This window comes from Amblyraja radiata, chromosome 4 (genome assembly GCF_010909765.2).
Source record: "Amblyraja radiata isolate CabotCenter1 chromosome 4, sAmbRad1.1.pri, whole genome shotgun sequence".
Classification (NCBI taxonomy): domain Eukaryota; kingdom Metazoa; phylum Chordata; class Chondrichthyes; order Rajiformes; family Rajidae; genus Amblyraja; species Amblyraja radiata.
The window spans coordinates 101,757,622-101,771,838 of NC_045959.1; the positions used below are offsets into that span (position 1 = coordinate 101,757,622).

The following is a 14,217-nucleotide window of genomic DNA, read 5'->3' on the forward strand; positions in this document are numbered from 1 at the left end:
AGTTCAAGCAATGCCTCAAAACTCATTGGCCGGCGGTTCATTCTACAGCAAGATAATGATCGCAAACATACTGCTAAAGCAACAAAGGAGTTTTTCAAAGCTAAAAAATGGTCAATTCTTGAGTGGCCAAGTCAATCACCCGATCTGAACCCAATTGAGCAAGCCTTTTATATGCTGAAGAGGAAACTGAAGGGGACTAGCCCCCAAAACAAGCATATGCTAAAGATGGCTGCAATATAGGCCTGGCAGAGCATCACCAGAGAAGACACCCAGCAACTGGTGATGTCCATGAATCGCAGACTTCAAGCAGTCATTGCATGCAAAGGATATGCAACAAAATACTGAACATGACTACTTTCATTTACATGACATTATTGTGTCCTAAACATTATGGTGCCCTGAAATACTGGAGGAAAGACTCGGTGCTGAGAGCTCTCTTATACCTGCATTAAAGAGGCATTTAAACACACCTGAGCAATTACAAACACCTATGAAGCCATGTGTCCCAAACATTATGGTGCTCTGAAATGGGAGGACTATGTATAAACACACCTGTAATTTCTACATGAAACCAAAATGTATAAAAATACCCTTTAATAAAATCTGACAATGTGCACTTTAACCACATGTGATTTTTTTTCTATGACAAATCTCAAATTGTGGAGTACAGAGGCAAATAAATAAAGGACGTGTCTTTGTCCCAAACATTATGGAGGGCACTGAAGATTGTAGTTCAGGTCTACTCTCTGGTTGTGGACTACCATCTTCCGCATTGGTGACCCTTGGACTATCCTCGACCGGACTTTGCTGGCTTTACCTTGCACTTTTACACATGTTCCTTGACCGATTGTCTTCCTCCAAGGCGTTCAGCCACACATCACATGAGCTTGGTGAGAAGGTCTCTAGCAGGGACCTACCACACTAGAAGGTCTCTAGCAGGACCCTACCTCAAGCATGCAAAGGAAGGTCCACGACAACGGGTTGCAAGCCAGCAATAAAATGTAGATCGTGAAGCATCGTTTACACAGACAGTCTTTAAAACAGTCAAGAGCAAATACCAAGCTGAATTCTCAATGGGGAAAACAAAACTGCATTCACAGCTAGCTAAAAGTGTTACTAAAAGTTACACGTGTCATCAACCAATTTACAGATTTACCTCCAAAAATAACAAATTAATGCACATTGCAAAACTTTAAATACCTTCTTGGATTGATGTTGCCTGCAACATCTTTTTATAATAATAGTAGTACAAGCCACTGTCAGCTTGGAAAGAGATTTCTCGTTCAAGTTCCTAAAGAAGAGAGAAATCAAAAATGATCAGTAAGTAATTGATAGTAATTAACTATCACCATTATATAACATTGCGTGGGTGGGTGCATGGTTGTTGCCAGAGGAGGTTGTTGGGGCAGGGACTATCGCAATGTTTAAGCAGCATTAGACAGGCTCATGGATAGGACAGGTTTGGAGGGATACGAGCCAAATGCAGGCAGGTGGGACTAGTGTAGATGGGGCATGTTGGTCGGTGTGAGCAGGTTGTGCTGAAGGGCCTATTTCCTCACTGTATCACTATGACTAGCCACAGTCCATTTGGAAAGAGATTTCTTGTTTATGATACCAAGTACAGAAAGGCTTGGATAGAGTGGATGTGGAGAGGATGTTTTCACTAGTGGGAGTGACTAGTAGGACTCGTCATTGCCTCAGAAAATTGAAGGACGTTCTTTTAGGAAGGAGATGAGGAGAATTATTTTTAGTCAGAGGGTGGTGAATCTGTGAAATTCTTTGCCACAGAAGGTTGTGGAGGCCAAGTCAGTGGATATTTTTAAGGCAAAGATAGATAGATTCTCGATTAATACGGGTGACAGGTTATGAGGAGAAGACAGGAGAATGGGGTTAGGAAGAAGAGATATATCAGCCATGATTGAATGGCGGAATAGTCGATGGGCCGAATGGCCTAATTCAACTCCTATCCCTTATGCACAGAATTAAGATGATCAGTACGTGATTTGACATCATTCCTGGAACAATGTTTATTATTTGTTTATTTGTTCCGAACAAGTAAAGACATAAATAGGAATAAATAACAACAAAATCGAAATAGTCAAACCATTGGACATTCCAGGCAATATTTGCAAAGCAATGAAAAGCATAAAGCAAAATTTAAATGTCCAACACTTTTTCTTTACAAGCTCGAAAAGGAGTGAGAAGAATAACTTATTTAATCTCACCCCTTCTCCCTAAACCCTTCTTCCATATTTAATAATTAATTAATAATAATAATACCCCAGACAATTTTTAGAGTTGCATACAAACATATATATACACATACAACTGATATACACTTACAAGTAATATGTATGAAGTAACCAAAAAACATAAATAAATAATAAATAAAATAATAAATAAACATTAACCCCTGTTTGTCAACCATCCCCTTCATCCCTGTACCTTGTGTAAAAAAGTTTTTTGTATGTCATTTTGAACTGGTTCATGTTTGGACATTGCTTTAACTCCACATTCAAACTGTTCCACAATCCTACTCCACAGACCGAAATACAAATAGTTTTTCTGGTCATGCGGACTCTTTGTACCTTAAAATTAAATATTCTTCTTAAATTATAACCCCCCACTCGCTCATTGAATAATTTTTGTATATTTCCAGGTAAGTTTTTATTTTTGGCTCTAAACATTATCTGTGCTGTTTTAAATGCAACCAAATCTGCTAATTTTAATAATTTTGACTGTAAGAATAATGGATTAGTGTGATCCAGATACCTGACATTGTGAATAATACGTATTGCTCTTTTTTCCAGAATAGTTAATGAATGTAGCAAACTTTTATAGTTATTGCCCCAGATTTCTGCACAATAATTTAAATAGGGTAAGATTAGTGAACAGTAGAAAATGCGGAGTGATTTGTGATCCAGAACCTGCTTAACTTTGTGTAATACAGAAATGCTTTTGACAGTTTGGATTGTACATGTTTAATGTGTGATTTCCAGCTGATTCTATCATCCATTATAACCCCAAGAAATTTATTTTCATGAACTTGTTCAATTTCAACCCCATGTTAATAGTGACAACTTGAAAATGTGTGTTTCAATGATTTTTAAGGGGAAAAAAATCACTGGCCAGCAAATAAAGCCAAAAGGTGCACACTATTACATAACTTTGTGTGGAGGATGCATAAAAATAAAAAAAGGATGAGTGTTCAGGATATGGATAGGATATATATCGAAAATACATATTAAATATATATATATAAATGTTACATATATATATACTGTATAATGATAAACCTTTCCTATAATTCCAATCCCAAGGGTCTCATTCCAAAACGTCACCTGTCCACGTTCGGTCTGAGATGCAGCCTGACCTGTTGAGTTACTCCAGCATTTTGTGTTCTTTTCTGATCCAAGGTTTATTGATTTTATAATTACAATGAATAATTGTACAACAAATTACAATTTATGATTGCAAGGTTTATAACACCATTCATATTCAGAAATAAAGGGTTTGAAGGGTTGGGGTGGCTCAGTGACACAGCGGAAGAGTTGCTGCCATACAGCGCCAGAGACCCGGGTTCGATCCTGACTACTGGTGCTGTCTGTACGGAGTTTGTACGTTCTCCCCTTGACCTGCGTGGGTTTTCCCCGAGTGCTCCGGTTTCCTCCCACCTCCAAAGACGCACAGGTTTGTAGGTTAATTGGCTTTGGTAAAATTCTAAAGTATCGCTCGTGTGTAGGGTAGCGTTAGTGTGTGGGGATCGCTGGTCGGCACGCACTCAGTGGGCAGAAGGGCCTATTTCCGCACTGCATCTCTTAACTAAACTAAGCCCATGCCTACAAAAAGGAAGCAGACATTTTACACCAACTAACCAGTTTCCTTTTCAGGAAGAGTTCCCAAACATTTGGTTTTAATATTCACTACAACCTGGAAGTAAGATAAAACAAATCTCTCCTTGATCACTTCATACTTCTTTATATCAGGGAAGCTGGCAGGTGACGTCTGCAATAAAATCTTGTTCTGAATTTCCATAGACCAACAAAAACACAAATTAGACAGCAGGAAGGCTAACTTTTAGGAGAGTTCATAGAACAAAAAAAATATTTGTGTCCTTTAGCAGTACTGCACAGATCAGGCCCTTCAGCCCACCTTGTCCATGCAGACCGTTGACATATTGGGCTAGTTTCATAAGATTGGATTCAGTTTTCAGTTTAGTTTATGGTCACGTGTACCGAGCAACAGGGAAAAGCCTTTGTTGCGTGCTAACCAGCCAGCGGAAAGACAATACATGATTACAATCGAGACATTTACAATGTACAGGTACATGATAAGGGAATTACGTTTGGTGCAAGGTAAAGCCAGTAGAGTCCAATCAACGATAGTCTGAGGGTCACCAATGAAGTAGATAGCATTTCAGGACTACTCTCTAGTTGTTAGTAGGATGATTTAGTTGCCTGATAACAGCTGGGAAGCAACTGTCCCTGAGCGTCCACTTTATCCATGCCCCATGTTGGTTCATGAGTCATAGGAGCAGAATTAAGCCATTCGGCCCATTGAGGACCAGGGGTGGGAGAAAGAAAATCTTTGGAAAGACACAAAGTGCTGGTGTAACTCAGCATCAATGGAGCACACAGATAGGTGACATTTTGAGCTGATTATCGGGATGGGAGGAAAGAAAGCTGGAAGAGAGGAGAGGCAGAGCAAAGCATGACAGGTCATCGGTGAACACAGGGAAGAAGGAGGGGGGAAGTTGGGTGGTTGGACAAAGGCCAGAGATGCGCGCGCGCGACACACACACGGTGGGAGACAGTAGGATTGATGAGTTGCGAATTGTGTAGGTCGAGGATTGTAGTAGTAGTAGGCCCCTCTTGGTCATGATTGACCAAGGGTGATGCATCCTGGTCGGATGCAAGCCTGGGCGATGTCATGTGGAGGACAGGCTGTTGCCCATGCAGCACGTCCCCCCCTCTCCACGTCGCTGATCGATCCAAAGGAACAGCAGGGCCGTTACAGTTTGGCACCAGCGCCGTCGCAGGAGCTGCCAGAGCGAGGTTGTAGACAACGACAAACTGCCTTAGGGGCTCAGACTCCGGATTTTCTCGAGGTTTACTCCTGGAGCCTTTTCCATGACTGGATATGGCCACAAGGCAGTGGAGGTTTTAAATCAGAGTTTTCCCTCTCCTAGGTGGACGGCCTTCCCAGGCTGACGAGACCCATCTGCCCGAGACTGGTGGTGGCGGGAGCATCTACCTACCCGTGCAGGTCCCGTATAGCACCTGCCCACTGTTGAGGTTTGATGATGTGTGAATTGGAGATTGGAGAGAGGGTAGTTGGAGAGGGAGGAGAGGGGAGAGATCAGGTCAGCCAGGGCTCAGGGGGGAGGTGGAGGGGGAGAGGGGAGAGACCAGGACAGCCAGGGCTCAGGGGAGAGGTGGAGGGGGAGAGGGGAGGGGGGGGAGTTTGTTTTGTGGAGGTTACCCGAAGTTGGGGAATTCACTGCTCCTACTATTGGGTTTAGTTTAGTTTTGGTAAAGTGTGGAAACAGACCCTTGGGCCCACTGAGTCCATGCCGACCAGCAATTCCCACACACTGAAGGGCCTGTCCCACGGGCGTTATTTACGTGTCATTTACGCAACATCATTTACGCGTCACGACGCACGCATGACGCATGGTGACGTAGGCAGTGACGCAAGGAAGCGCGTGGCGCCCAAGGATTTTGGGATTCTCAAAATCCTCGCACGCCACCTGCGTGACGCGCAAATGATACCCAAGTGGGGCAGGCCCTTAACACTATCCTCGACACACTAGGGACAATTTATAAATTTCCCAAACCCAATTAATCTGCAAACCTGTACGTTGTGGAGCATGGGAGGAAACCGGAGCACCCGGGGAAAACCAACGCAGGTCACGGGGAGAAGGTACAAACTCCATACAGACAGCACCCGTAGTCAGGATTGAACCCGGATCACTGCCGCTGTGAGGTGGCAACTCTACCACTGCACCACCATTGCAGGCTACCCAAGTGGGATTTGTATCATCATTGGGCATTATTATCATCAGTATATTCAGCAAACCTGCGGATTTACTGACAATCTCACCTGTTTGCTGGAAAACCAGAATTTTCTTTCATGAAATGTGGAAAGGTACACAGCATACAGCATTCCACTCGCGATCGCTGCCCAGCTACCAAAGAAAACCTTTGCCCACTGATGAAGGGCAGCTGCAAAACAATTTAGTTGATAAAAAAAACCTTTTTAATTCTCACAAATACAAATTACAGAAATCTCACACAAAACATTCATAAATTCGTAAGTTTATAGGAGCAGAATTAGGCAAGTCGACCCACCAAGTCTACTCTGCCATTCAATCATGGCTGATCTATCTTCCCCCCTCAACCCCACTCTCCTACCTTCTCTCCATAACCCCTGATGCCCATAATAAAACGTACCCCAAAGACATACAGGTTTGTAGGTTAACTGGCTTTGGCAAAAATTGTAAATTGCCCCGAGTGTGCGTCGTTGGATAGCGTTAGCGTGTGGGGTTCGTTGCTCGGCACGGACTCGGTGGGCCGAAGGGCCTGTTTCTGCGCTGTATCTCTAAACTAAACTAATCAAGAGTCAATCAATCTCAGCCTTAAAAATATCCACAGTCGTCTGTGGCAATGAATTCCACAGATTCACCACTCTCTGACTAAAGAAATTCCTGCTCATCTTTCTAAATGCACGTCCTTTTATTCTGAGGCAACGTTTATATATTTTTGCATTAATATCTCATACAAATTATAAAAACAGGAACATCTTACAATTAATGGCATCTTCTTTTTTCTCCAAGGGATGTTGAAAAACAAATGCACTTTAGTCCAGCTTTGTGAATAAACTCATTATTCATGTCCACCTCAAGTTACAACTCAGAGAGACAAGAAACTGCACATGCTGCGTCACGAAAAAAAGGCACAAAGTGCTGGAGTAACTCAGCGGGTCAGGCAGCATCCCTGGTGAACATCTATCCAGATATTTGAGAGTTGAACACCAGGACTAAAACTGTATGGAATCAATGACTCTCTGGTGGAGCCGTTGCCTCATAGTGCTAGAGACCCGGGTTCGATCCTGTCCTCAGGTGCTGTCTGGGTGGAGTTTACACGTTCTCGCCGTGACTGCGTGGGTTTCCTCCGGGTGCCCTGGTTTCCTCCCACTCCAATGATGGGCCAGTTTGTAATTTAATTGGCCTCTGTAAATTACTCCAAGTGTGTAGGGAGTGGATGCAAAAGTCAATAGATGCAGGAATAGTGCGAACAGGTGATCGATATTCAGTGGGCCGAAGGGCTTGTTACGACGCTGTATCTCTGACCGACTCTAAACTAAACAGTGGACAACATTTTCAGAGGGCAGAGGTTTAAGAATGGAGTGTTACGTCAGGGGTATCATTCATCTTCCTGCAACTGGGTCAATGTCATGAATATTTAACTTGAGTTTTAGAGAAACAGCATGGAAACAGGCCCTTCGGCCCACCGACTCCAGGCCGACCAACGATCACCCGTACACTAGTTTAGTTTAGAGATACAATGTGGAGACAGTCGCACCGAGTCCACATGGATCATCTATCACCCACTCACACTAGTTCTAGGTTAACCCAGTTTTGCATCCTGCGCGACTTGGGAATGTGGGAGGAAACCAGAGCACCTGGAGAAAAGCCACACGGCCGCAGGGAGAACATACAAACTCCGGAGTCAGGATCGAACCTGGATCTCTACCGCTCCAGCACTGTCCCGAATATCGGCGCCTTCCAGAGGTGCCACGGCTGCCGCTGGGAAGCAGAGGTCGGAGCCTCGCGCCCCGGGCCACGCGGACCGGCGGTGGAGCCTTGCGCGTCGGAGGTAGGTCCTTGCGGGACGGAGCCCGGGCCTCGCCGGCCGGCGGTAGATAAGAGGGGGAGGTGGGGGGGGGGGGGGGGGGGGGGTAAGAACAATGGACTCTCGGCAGCAAAGAACAATGGAGGACCTGGCTTGGGGTGAGGGGGGAGGTGAGAGAACAAAGGGGGAAACTGGTGGGGGGGCGCGGGTATTTGTAACTTTGTAAGCGCCCTTTATGAGCGACTGTTTGCATACCTTGGCAAGGTAGGCAAGCAAAGAATTTCAGTGTGACTTGTCACTTGTGATCATAAAGTATTCTATCAGAAGCATACAAGAGTGCACGGATCATTGCTGTTTGTTGACAATGGCTTTTGTGTGAGGATTGAAGTTTTCATCTTCAAAAAAAAAAGTGGGTCTGATCAAAGGTCAGATCATCGTACACATCCCGCTCTTGCATGTGTGGATATTTCTCGGACGCACTCCAGCCCATGTTAGTCACTTCATCAAAACATACAAGGTTGCTGCAAAAAGTCGTTTTTCTAGGGCAAAGGACTGACAGGAAGATTCATCTTCCGCCCCCCCCCCCCCAAACACAGCCTGCACTTCTTACAAAAGCATCCACTTGGAACAAAACCAATATTATATCTTTGGAAATCAAATGTGGTAATTATTGGAGTCATGCAACAGGGAAACAGGCCCTTCGGCCCAACTTGCCCGTGCTGACCAAGATGCCCCAACTACACCAGTCCCACCTATGGGCATTTGGCCCATATCCTTCTAAACCTTTCCTAACGTCTTATAAATGTTGTTATTGTACCAGCCTCAACTACCTTCGCTGGCAGCCCATTCCATTCACCCACCACCCTCCGAGTGAAAAAGTTGCCCCTCAGGTTACAAGGTTAGTTCCCGGGATGGCGGGACTGTCATATGCTGAGAGAATGGAGCAGCTGGGCTTGTACACTCTGGAGTTTAGAAGGATGAGAGGGTATCTCATTGAAACATATAAGATTGTTAAGGGCTGAGACACGCTAGAGGCAGGAAACATGTTCCCGATGTTGGGGGAGCCCAGAACCAGGGGCCCCAGTTTAAGAATAAGGAGTAAACCATTTAGAACGGAGACGAGGAAACACTTTTTCTCACAGAGAGTGGTGAGTCTGTGGAATTCCCTGCCTCAGAGGGCGGTGGAGGCAGGTTCACTGGATGCTTTCAAGAGAGAGCTAAATAGGGCTCTTAAAGATAGCGGAGTCAGGAGATATGGGAGAAGGCAGGAACGTGGTACTGATTGGGGATGATCAGCCATGATCACATTGAATGGCGGTGCTGGCTCGAAGGGCCAAATGGCCTATTCCTGCACCTATTGTCAGGTTCCTATTAAATCTTTCCCCGCTCACCTTAAACCTATATCCTCTGGTTCTTGATTCCCCTACCCTATTCCCCTCATGATCTTAAGGTCATCCATCATCCTGCACTGTAAGGAGTGAAGTCCCAGTCTCCCCAACTTCTCCCATTAGCTTAGGCTCTGAACTCCTGGCAACATCCTAATAAATCTTCTCTCCACTCTTTCTGGCTTAACAGCGTCTATCCAATACAATACGATACAATAGAACTTTATTTATCCCAGGAGGGAAATGGATCTGCCAGCAGTCATAAAAACACAAAATACATGAAGCATGAAATTAAAGTGACGAGTGAAAAGGCTTGGGGGATGTGCAAAGATTGTGGAGGGGGAGGGGGAAGAGGTCAGTCTCAGCATCAATCCAAGAGCTGGGTGACCAAAATTGAACACTATTCTCCAAATGTGGCCTCACCGCATGTGGTCAAGCCTTCTTGAGCACCTTATTTTCAAGCCACTTTCAAGGAACTATACACCTGCACTCCTAAATCCTTCTGGTCTACAACACACCCCCGGAGCCCTGCCATTCATTGAGAAGGTCCTGCCCTGATTTGACTTCCCAAAATTTAGTTCCACTTATAGTTTAGAGATACAGCGCGGAAATAGGTCCTTTGGACCACCAAAGTCTGCCCCGACCAGCAATCCCTGCACATTAACACTCTACTACACACACAAGGAACAATTTATAATTATACCGAGCCAATTAGCCTACAAACCTGCACATCTTTGGAGTGCGGGAGGTCCCGGAGAAAACCCACACAGGTCACGGGGAGAACGTACAAACTCCTTACAGACAGCACCCATAGTCGGGATCGAACCTGGGTCCCTGGCGCTGTAAGGCAGCAACTCTACCACTGCACCACCTTGCCACTCTTATCAGCACTTATTCTGTAACTGTGACAACATTTTAGCACCAAATCTCTAAGCCACAGTGCCGGATTAGTTAGAGCAAGAAATACAAATACTTACGCTTCCATTTTGTACCCTTGTTTCCTGTATCATTCTTGCCATTTGGTGTCTCTTCTTCAGCCCTCAAGGAGATTTCTTCGGCACTGGTTTGTTCACTCACATCTTTCACTGATGACTCTTCATGGCACGCATCTGCTGCCGATTCCTCCAGCTTTGCCTCCTCTCGAACAGCACATTCTTCCAGGCATTTCTGTTTTCTTCTCTTCCTCGTCTCTATCATTTCACCTTCAATGTAAAGGCCGTTTCATAAATAAAATGACCATGTACCACTTTGAGCTCAACAGCATCAAGATCAAGATGGTGCCCAACGCAAGCGACTCTGTGTGCCGGTCACAGAAGTGGATCTGCAATCACACGTTACAATCACTCCACTCTTTTCAATCTCCATGTCTACAGCAACGTTTCTCTGTACACTGTGGATGGCTCGATTGTAATCCTGTATTGTCTTTCCGTTGACTCCTGAAAGTCCAGATACACCACATCCACTGGCTCGCCCTTATCCATTCTACTTGTCACATCCTCAAAAAATTCCAGTAGATTAGTCAAGCATGATTTCCCTTTCATAAATCCATGCTGAATTTGACCAATCCCGTCACTGCTTTCCAAATGCACTGCTATAACACCTTTATTAATCGTCTCCAGAATCTTCCCCACCTCCGATGTAAGGTTAACTGGTCTATAATGCCCTGTTTTCTCTCTCCCTCCTTTCTTAAAATGTGAAATTGGCTACCCTCCAGTCCACAGGAACTGATCCAGAGTCGAGAGAACATTGGAAGCGTTTACTGCCCTTGGCTATTTCGCAGATCTACTCATACCGATTCGACAGCATCCAAGCTAATGTCTCTCCTTGCTATTGCATTAATCTCCTCTTTAACCAGCAATGCCACCCCACCTCCTCTTCCTTTCTGTCTATCCTTCCTGAATATCGAATACCCCTGCAAGTTTATCTCCCAGCCTTGGTCACCCTAGAGCCATGTCTCCGTAATTCCAACAATATCATATCCCTCAACTACTAACTGCGCATTCAATTCATCCACCTTATTTCGAATGCTCCTCGCATTAAGGCACAAAGCTTTCAGGTTAGTTCTTTCCTATCTCCCTTCTACCTTTTGCTTCTGTCCTCCTTTTATGGCCCTCTGTCTCCTTGCATTGGGTCCCAACCCCCTGCCCTGCTAGTTTAAACGCTCAACCTTTCCTACACTCTCTTTCCCGTTAGCTGCACAGATACGTGTCCATGTTGTTGTCCACCCCCCCTTCACTTTCGCAATAACTTACTAATATTGTTTAGTTTGGAGATACAGCATGGAAATAGGAACTTCGGCCCATCAGGTCTATGTTGATCACTGATCACCCATTCACTAGTTCTATATTATCCCACTTTCACATCAACTCCCTACATAGCAGGGACAGGCCAATTAACCTACAAACCCACACATCTTTGGGATATGGCAGGAAACCGGAGCACCCGGAGGAAACCCACGGGGTCAATGGGAGAAGGTGCAAACTCCATACAGACAACACTCGAGATCAGGATCAAATCTGAATCGCTGGTGTTGTATGGCAGCAACTCGACTAGTTGTAGCACAGTGCCGCCCAATGTATTGGAGACATTTCAATATTCAATGACAATACACATGTATTATATCAGGGAGATACAATATCTACAATTGATCTTATAGAGGTTATAAAATCATGAGAGAAAATAGATCGGATAGGCACACAGATTCTCTTGCACAGAATAGGGGACCTAGAGGACATCATAGGTTTAAGGTGAAGGCGGCAGGATTTAATAGGGTAACTGAGGTAACTGTTTTTTTAAATTAAAACATAAAGGGTGGTGGGTTTATGGAACATGCTGCCAGAGGAGGTAGTTGAAGCAGTAACTATCGCAAAGTTTAAGAAACAATTAGATAGGTACATGGATGGGCCAAACGCAGATGGGACTAGTGTAGATGAGGCATGTTGGTCGGTGTGGGCCAGTTAGGCCAAAGGGCCTGTTTCCACGATGTATGACTGACATCTTCATAATATTGTAAATATACAATATATCCCTAATATCATATTGGAGATATTACAATACACAAGGCCAACACTGTGGGCGGCTCGATTGTGTAATCATGTATTGTCTTTCCACCGACTGGTTCGCACGCATCAAAAGCTTTTCACCATACCTCGGTACACATGACAAGAATCAAAACTCAGCACACATTAGGGGGATTGACACAAAATGCTGGAGTTATTCATCGAGACAGATAGCATCTCTGGAGAGAAGGAATGGTGGCGTTTCGGGGTCGAGACCTTTCTTCAGACTGGGGGATATTATAATACCTCACAATATTAGAGATCGGATGACTTGTTTTGTGTTAACAGAACAATATTCAAACTTGAGAAAGAACTGCAGATGCTGGAAAACTCAAAGGTAGACAAAAATGCTGGTGGAACTCAGCGGGTGAGTCAGCATCTATGGAGAGAAGAAATAGGCGCCGTTTTGGGTCGAGAACCGACGTTTCGGTTCTCGACCCAAAACGGCGCCTATTTCTTCTCTCCATAGATGCTACCTCACCCGCTGAGTTCCACCAGCATTTTTGTCTACCTCCTAATATTCAAGCTTGAGATTGGTATATTGCAACATTAGCGAGACATTGCAATACCCATTGACAACACACATTGCCAACACAGCCTAGATTTACTTGAAGAGTCATAGTGATCCAGTGTGGAAACAGGCCCTTCAGCCCAACTTGCCCATACCGGCCAACATGTCCCAGCGACACCCGTCCCATCTGCCTGCGTTTGGTCCATATCGCTCCAAACCTGTCCTATCTATGTTTCTTGAACTTTGGGATAGTCCCTGCCTCCACTACATCCTCTGGCAGCTCGTTCCACGCCCACCACCCCTTGTGTGGGGGTCATGACAGAAGCCTCCTCGTGGCGATCCCCAGAAACAACGACATGATGCACTCTGTGACGCCTCGGACGACCAATTCTGTCAACATGTTGGACGACTTCAGAAGCCGACAGCGAGCTACACGTCGTCTGACACACGAGCGAACGAAGCCCTTGTGTATGAAAAAGTTACCCCTCAGATTCCAATTAAATCTTTACCCCTTCACCTTAAACCTATATATTAAGATGAATTCAAGTTAGATGTAGCTCTTATGGCTAACAGGATATGGGGAGAGGGCAGGAACGGGGTACTGATTGTGGATGATCAGCCATGATCATATTGAATGGCGGTGCTGGCTCAAAGGGCCGAATGGCCTACTCCTGCACCTATTTTCTTTGTTTCTATGTACTTGCACCGGTACAGGAAGCGAAAAAGTGACTGTACTCACCCAGTCTTTCTGTGTTACACCTGAGATTCAATTTATGGGTTGCATTCACATTCATGGGGGAAATGCTACAATGAGGCTCAATCGAGATTGCGTGGGTGCAGCCTATGTGGGGTGCGGGGAAGAGATGTCTACCAGGTGTTATTCAGTGTGTGAATAGATAGGCTTTCTTGAAGTTGCAGAAGCCAAAAGCAGCCCTGCTACAACCAATGCACACTCCAGCCGGCAGCTTGTATCAATCTACACCACAATTGCAACCTTGTAAACAAACGCACGCTAAGCAACCCGTCGCCCTTCACAAAAGACTGGTAGCGCGTCCGCGGTAAAAAAAAATCAAGGTGCAAACTGCAACATAACAGTCACACAGTAACAAGTTACAAACTAACCCCTGTCTCCAGCCGGAATTTCCCCCCGCACGAGTGCTGCACATAATGCTGTCCGACTCCGTTCAACACTGGCGCCCTTTTAACATGGTTCCTAGAACCAATGCTTATTTCCACCTGTTGAGATCTTTGGTTGAGATAGTCTTTGATTCACTTTGAGAGGGATGTTTATCGAAGGGAGTAAAGGATAAAGTGTTGCACCTACAGTCGAGTACCACACACGTCATCTCCAGTCACTGAAAGGGCTGAAGGACTGGATAACAGGTGGGCTTGCATCGTTCCAGGAGCAG

General features: G+C 45.1%; 1 protein-coding gene across 2 annotated transcripts in view; it reads right to left on the bottom strand.

The window, feature by feature from the left end:
• The window catches only part of dpy19l4 (dpy-19 like 4), a 65,462-nt gene extending 51,467 nt beyond the window's left edge, over positions 1-13,995 (bottom strand). Inside the window, exons 1-4 of one of the 2 annotated variants that reach the window (XM_033020083.1) lie at positions 13,931-13,995; positions 10,216-10,440; positions 6,103-6,224; positions 1,201-1,291 (exon numbers count right to left, since the gene is read on the bottom strand). In XM_033020083.1, the coding sequence (XP_032875974.1) occupies positions 1,201-1,291; positions 6,103-6,224; positions 10,216-10,435 (433 nt within the window). In that variant the 5' untranslated portion in view covers positions 10,436-10,440; positions 13,931-13,995. Of the gene's footprint in view, positions 1-1,200; positions 1,292-6,102; positions 6,225-10,215; positions 10,441-13,547; positions 13,885-13,930 lie in introns of those variants that run through there. The other variant, XM_033020082.1, reaches the window with a different exon arrangement.
• Positions 13,996-14,217: the final 222 nt, after the last annotated feature.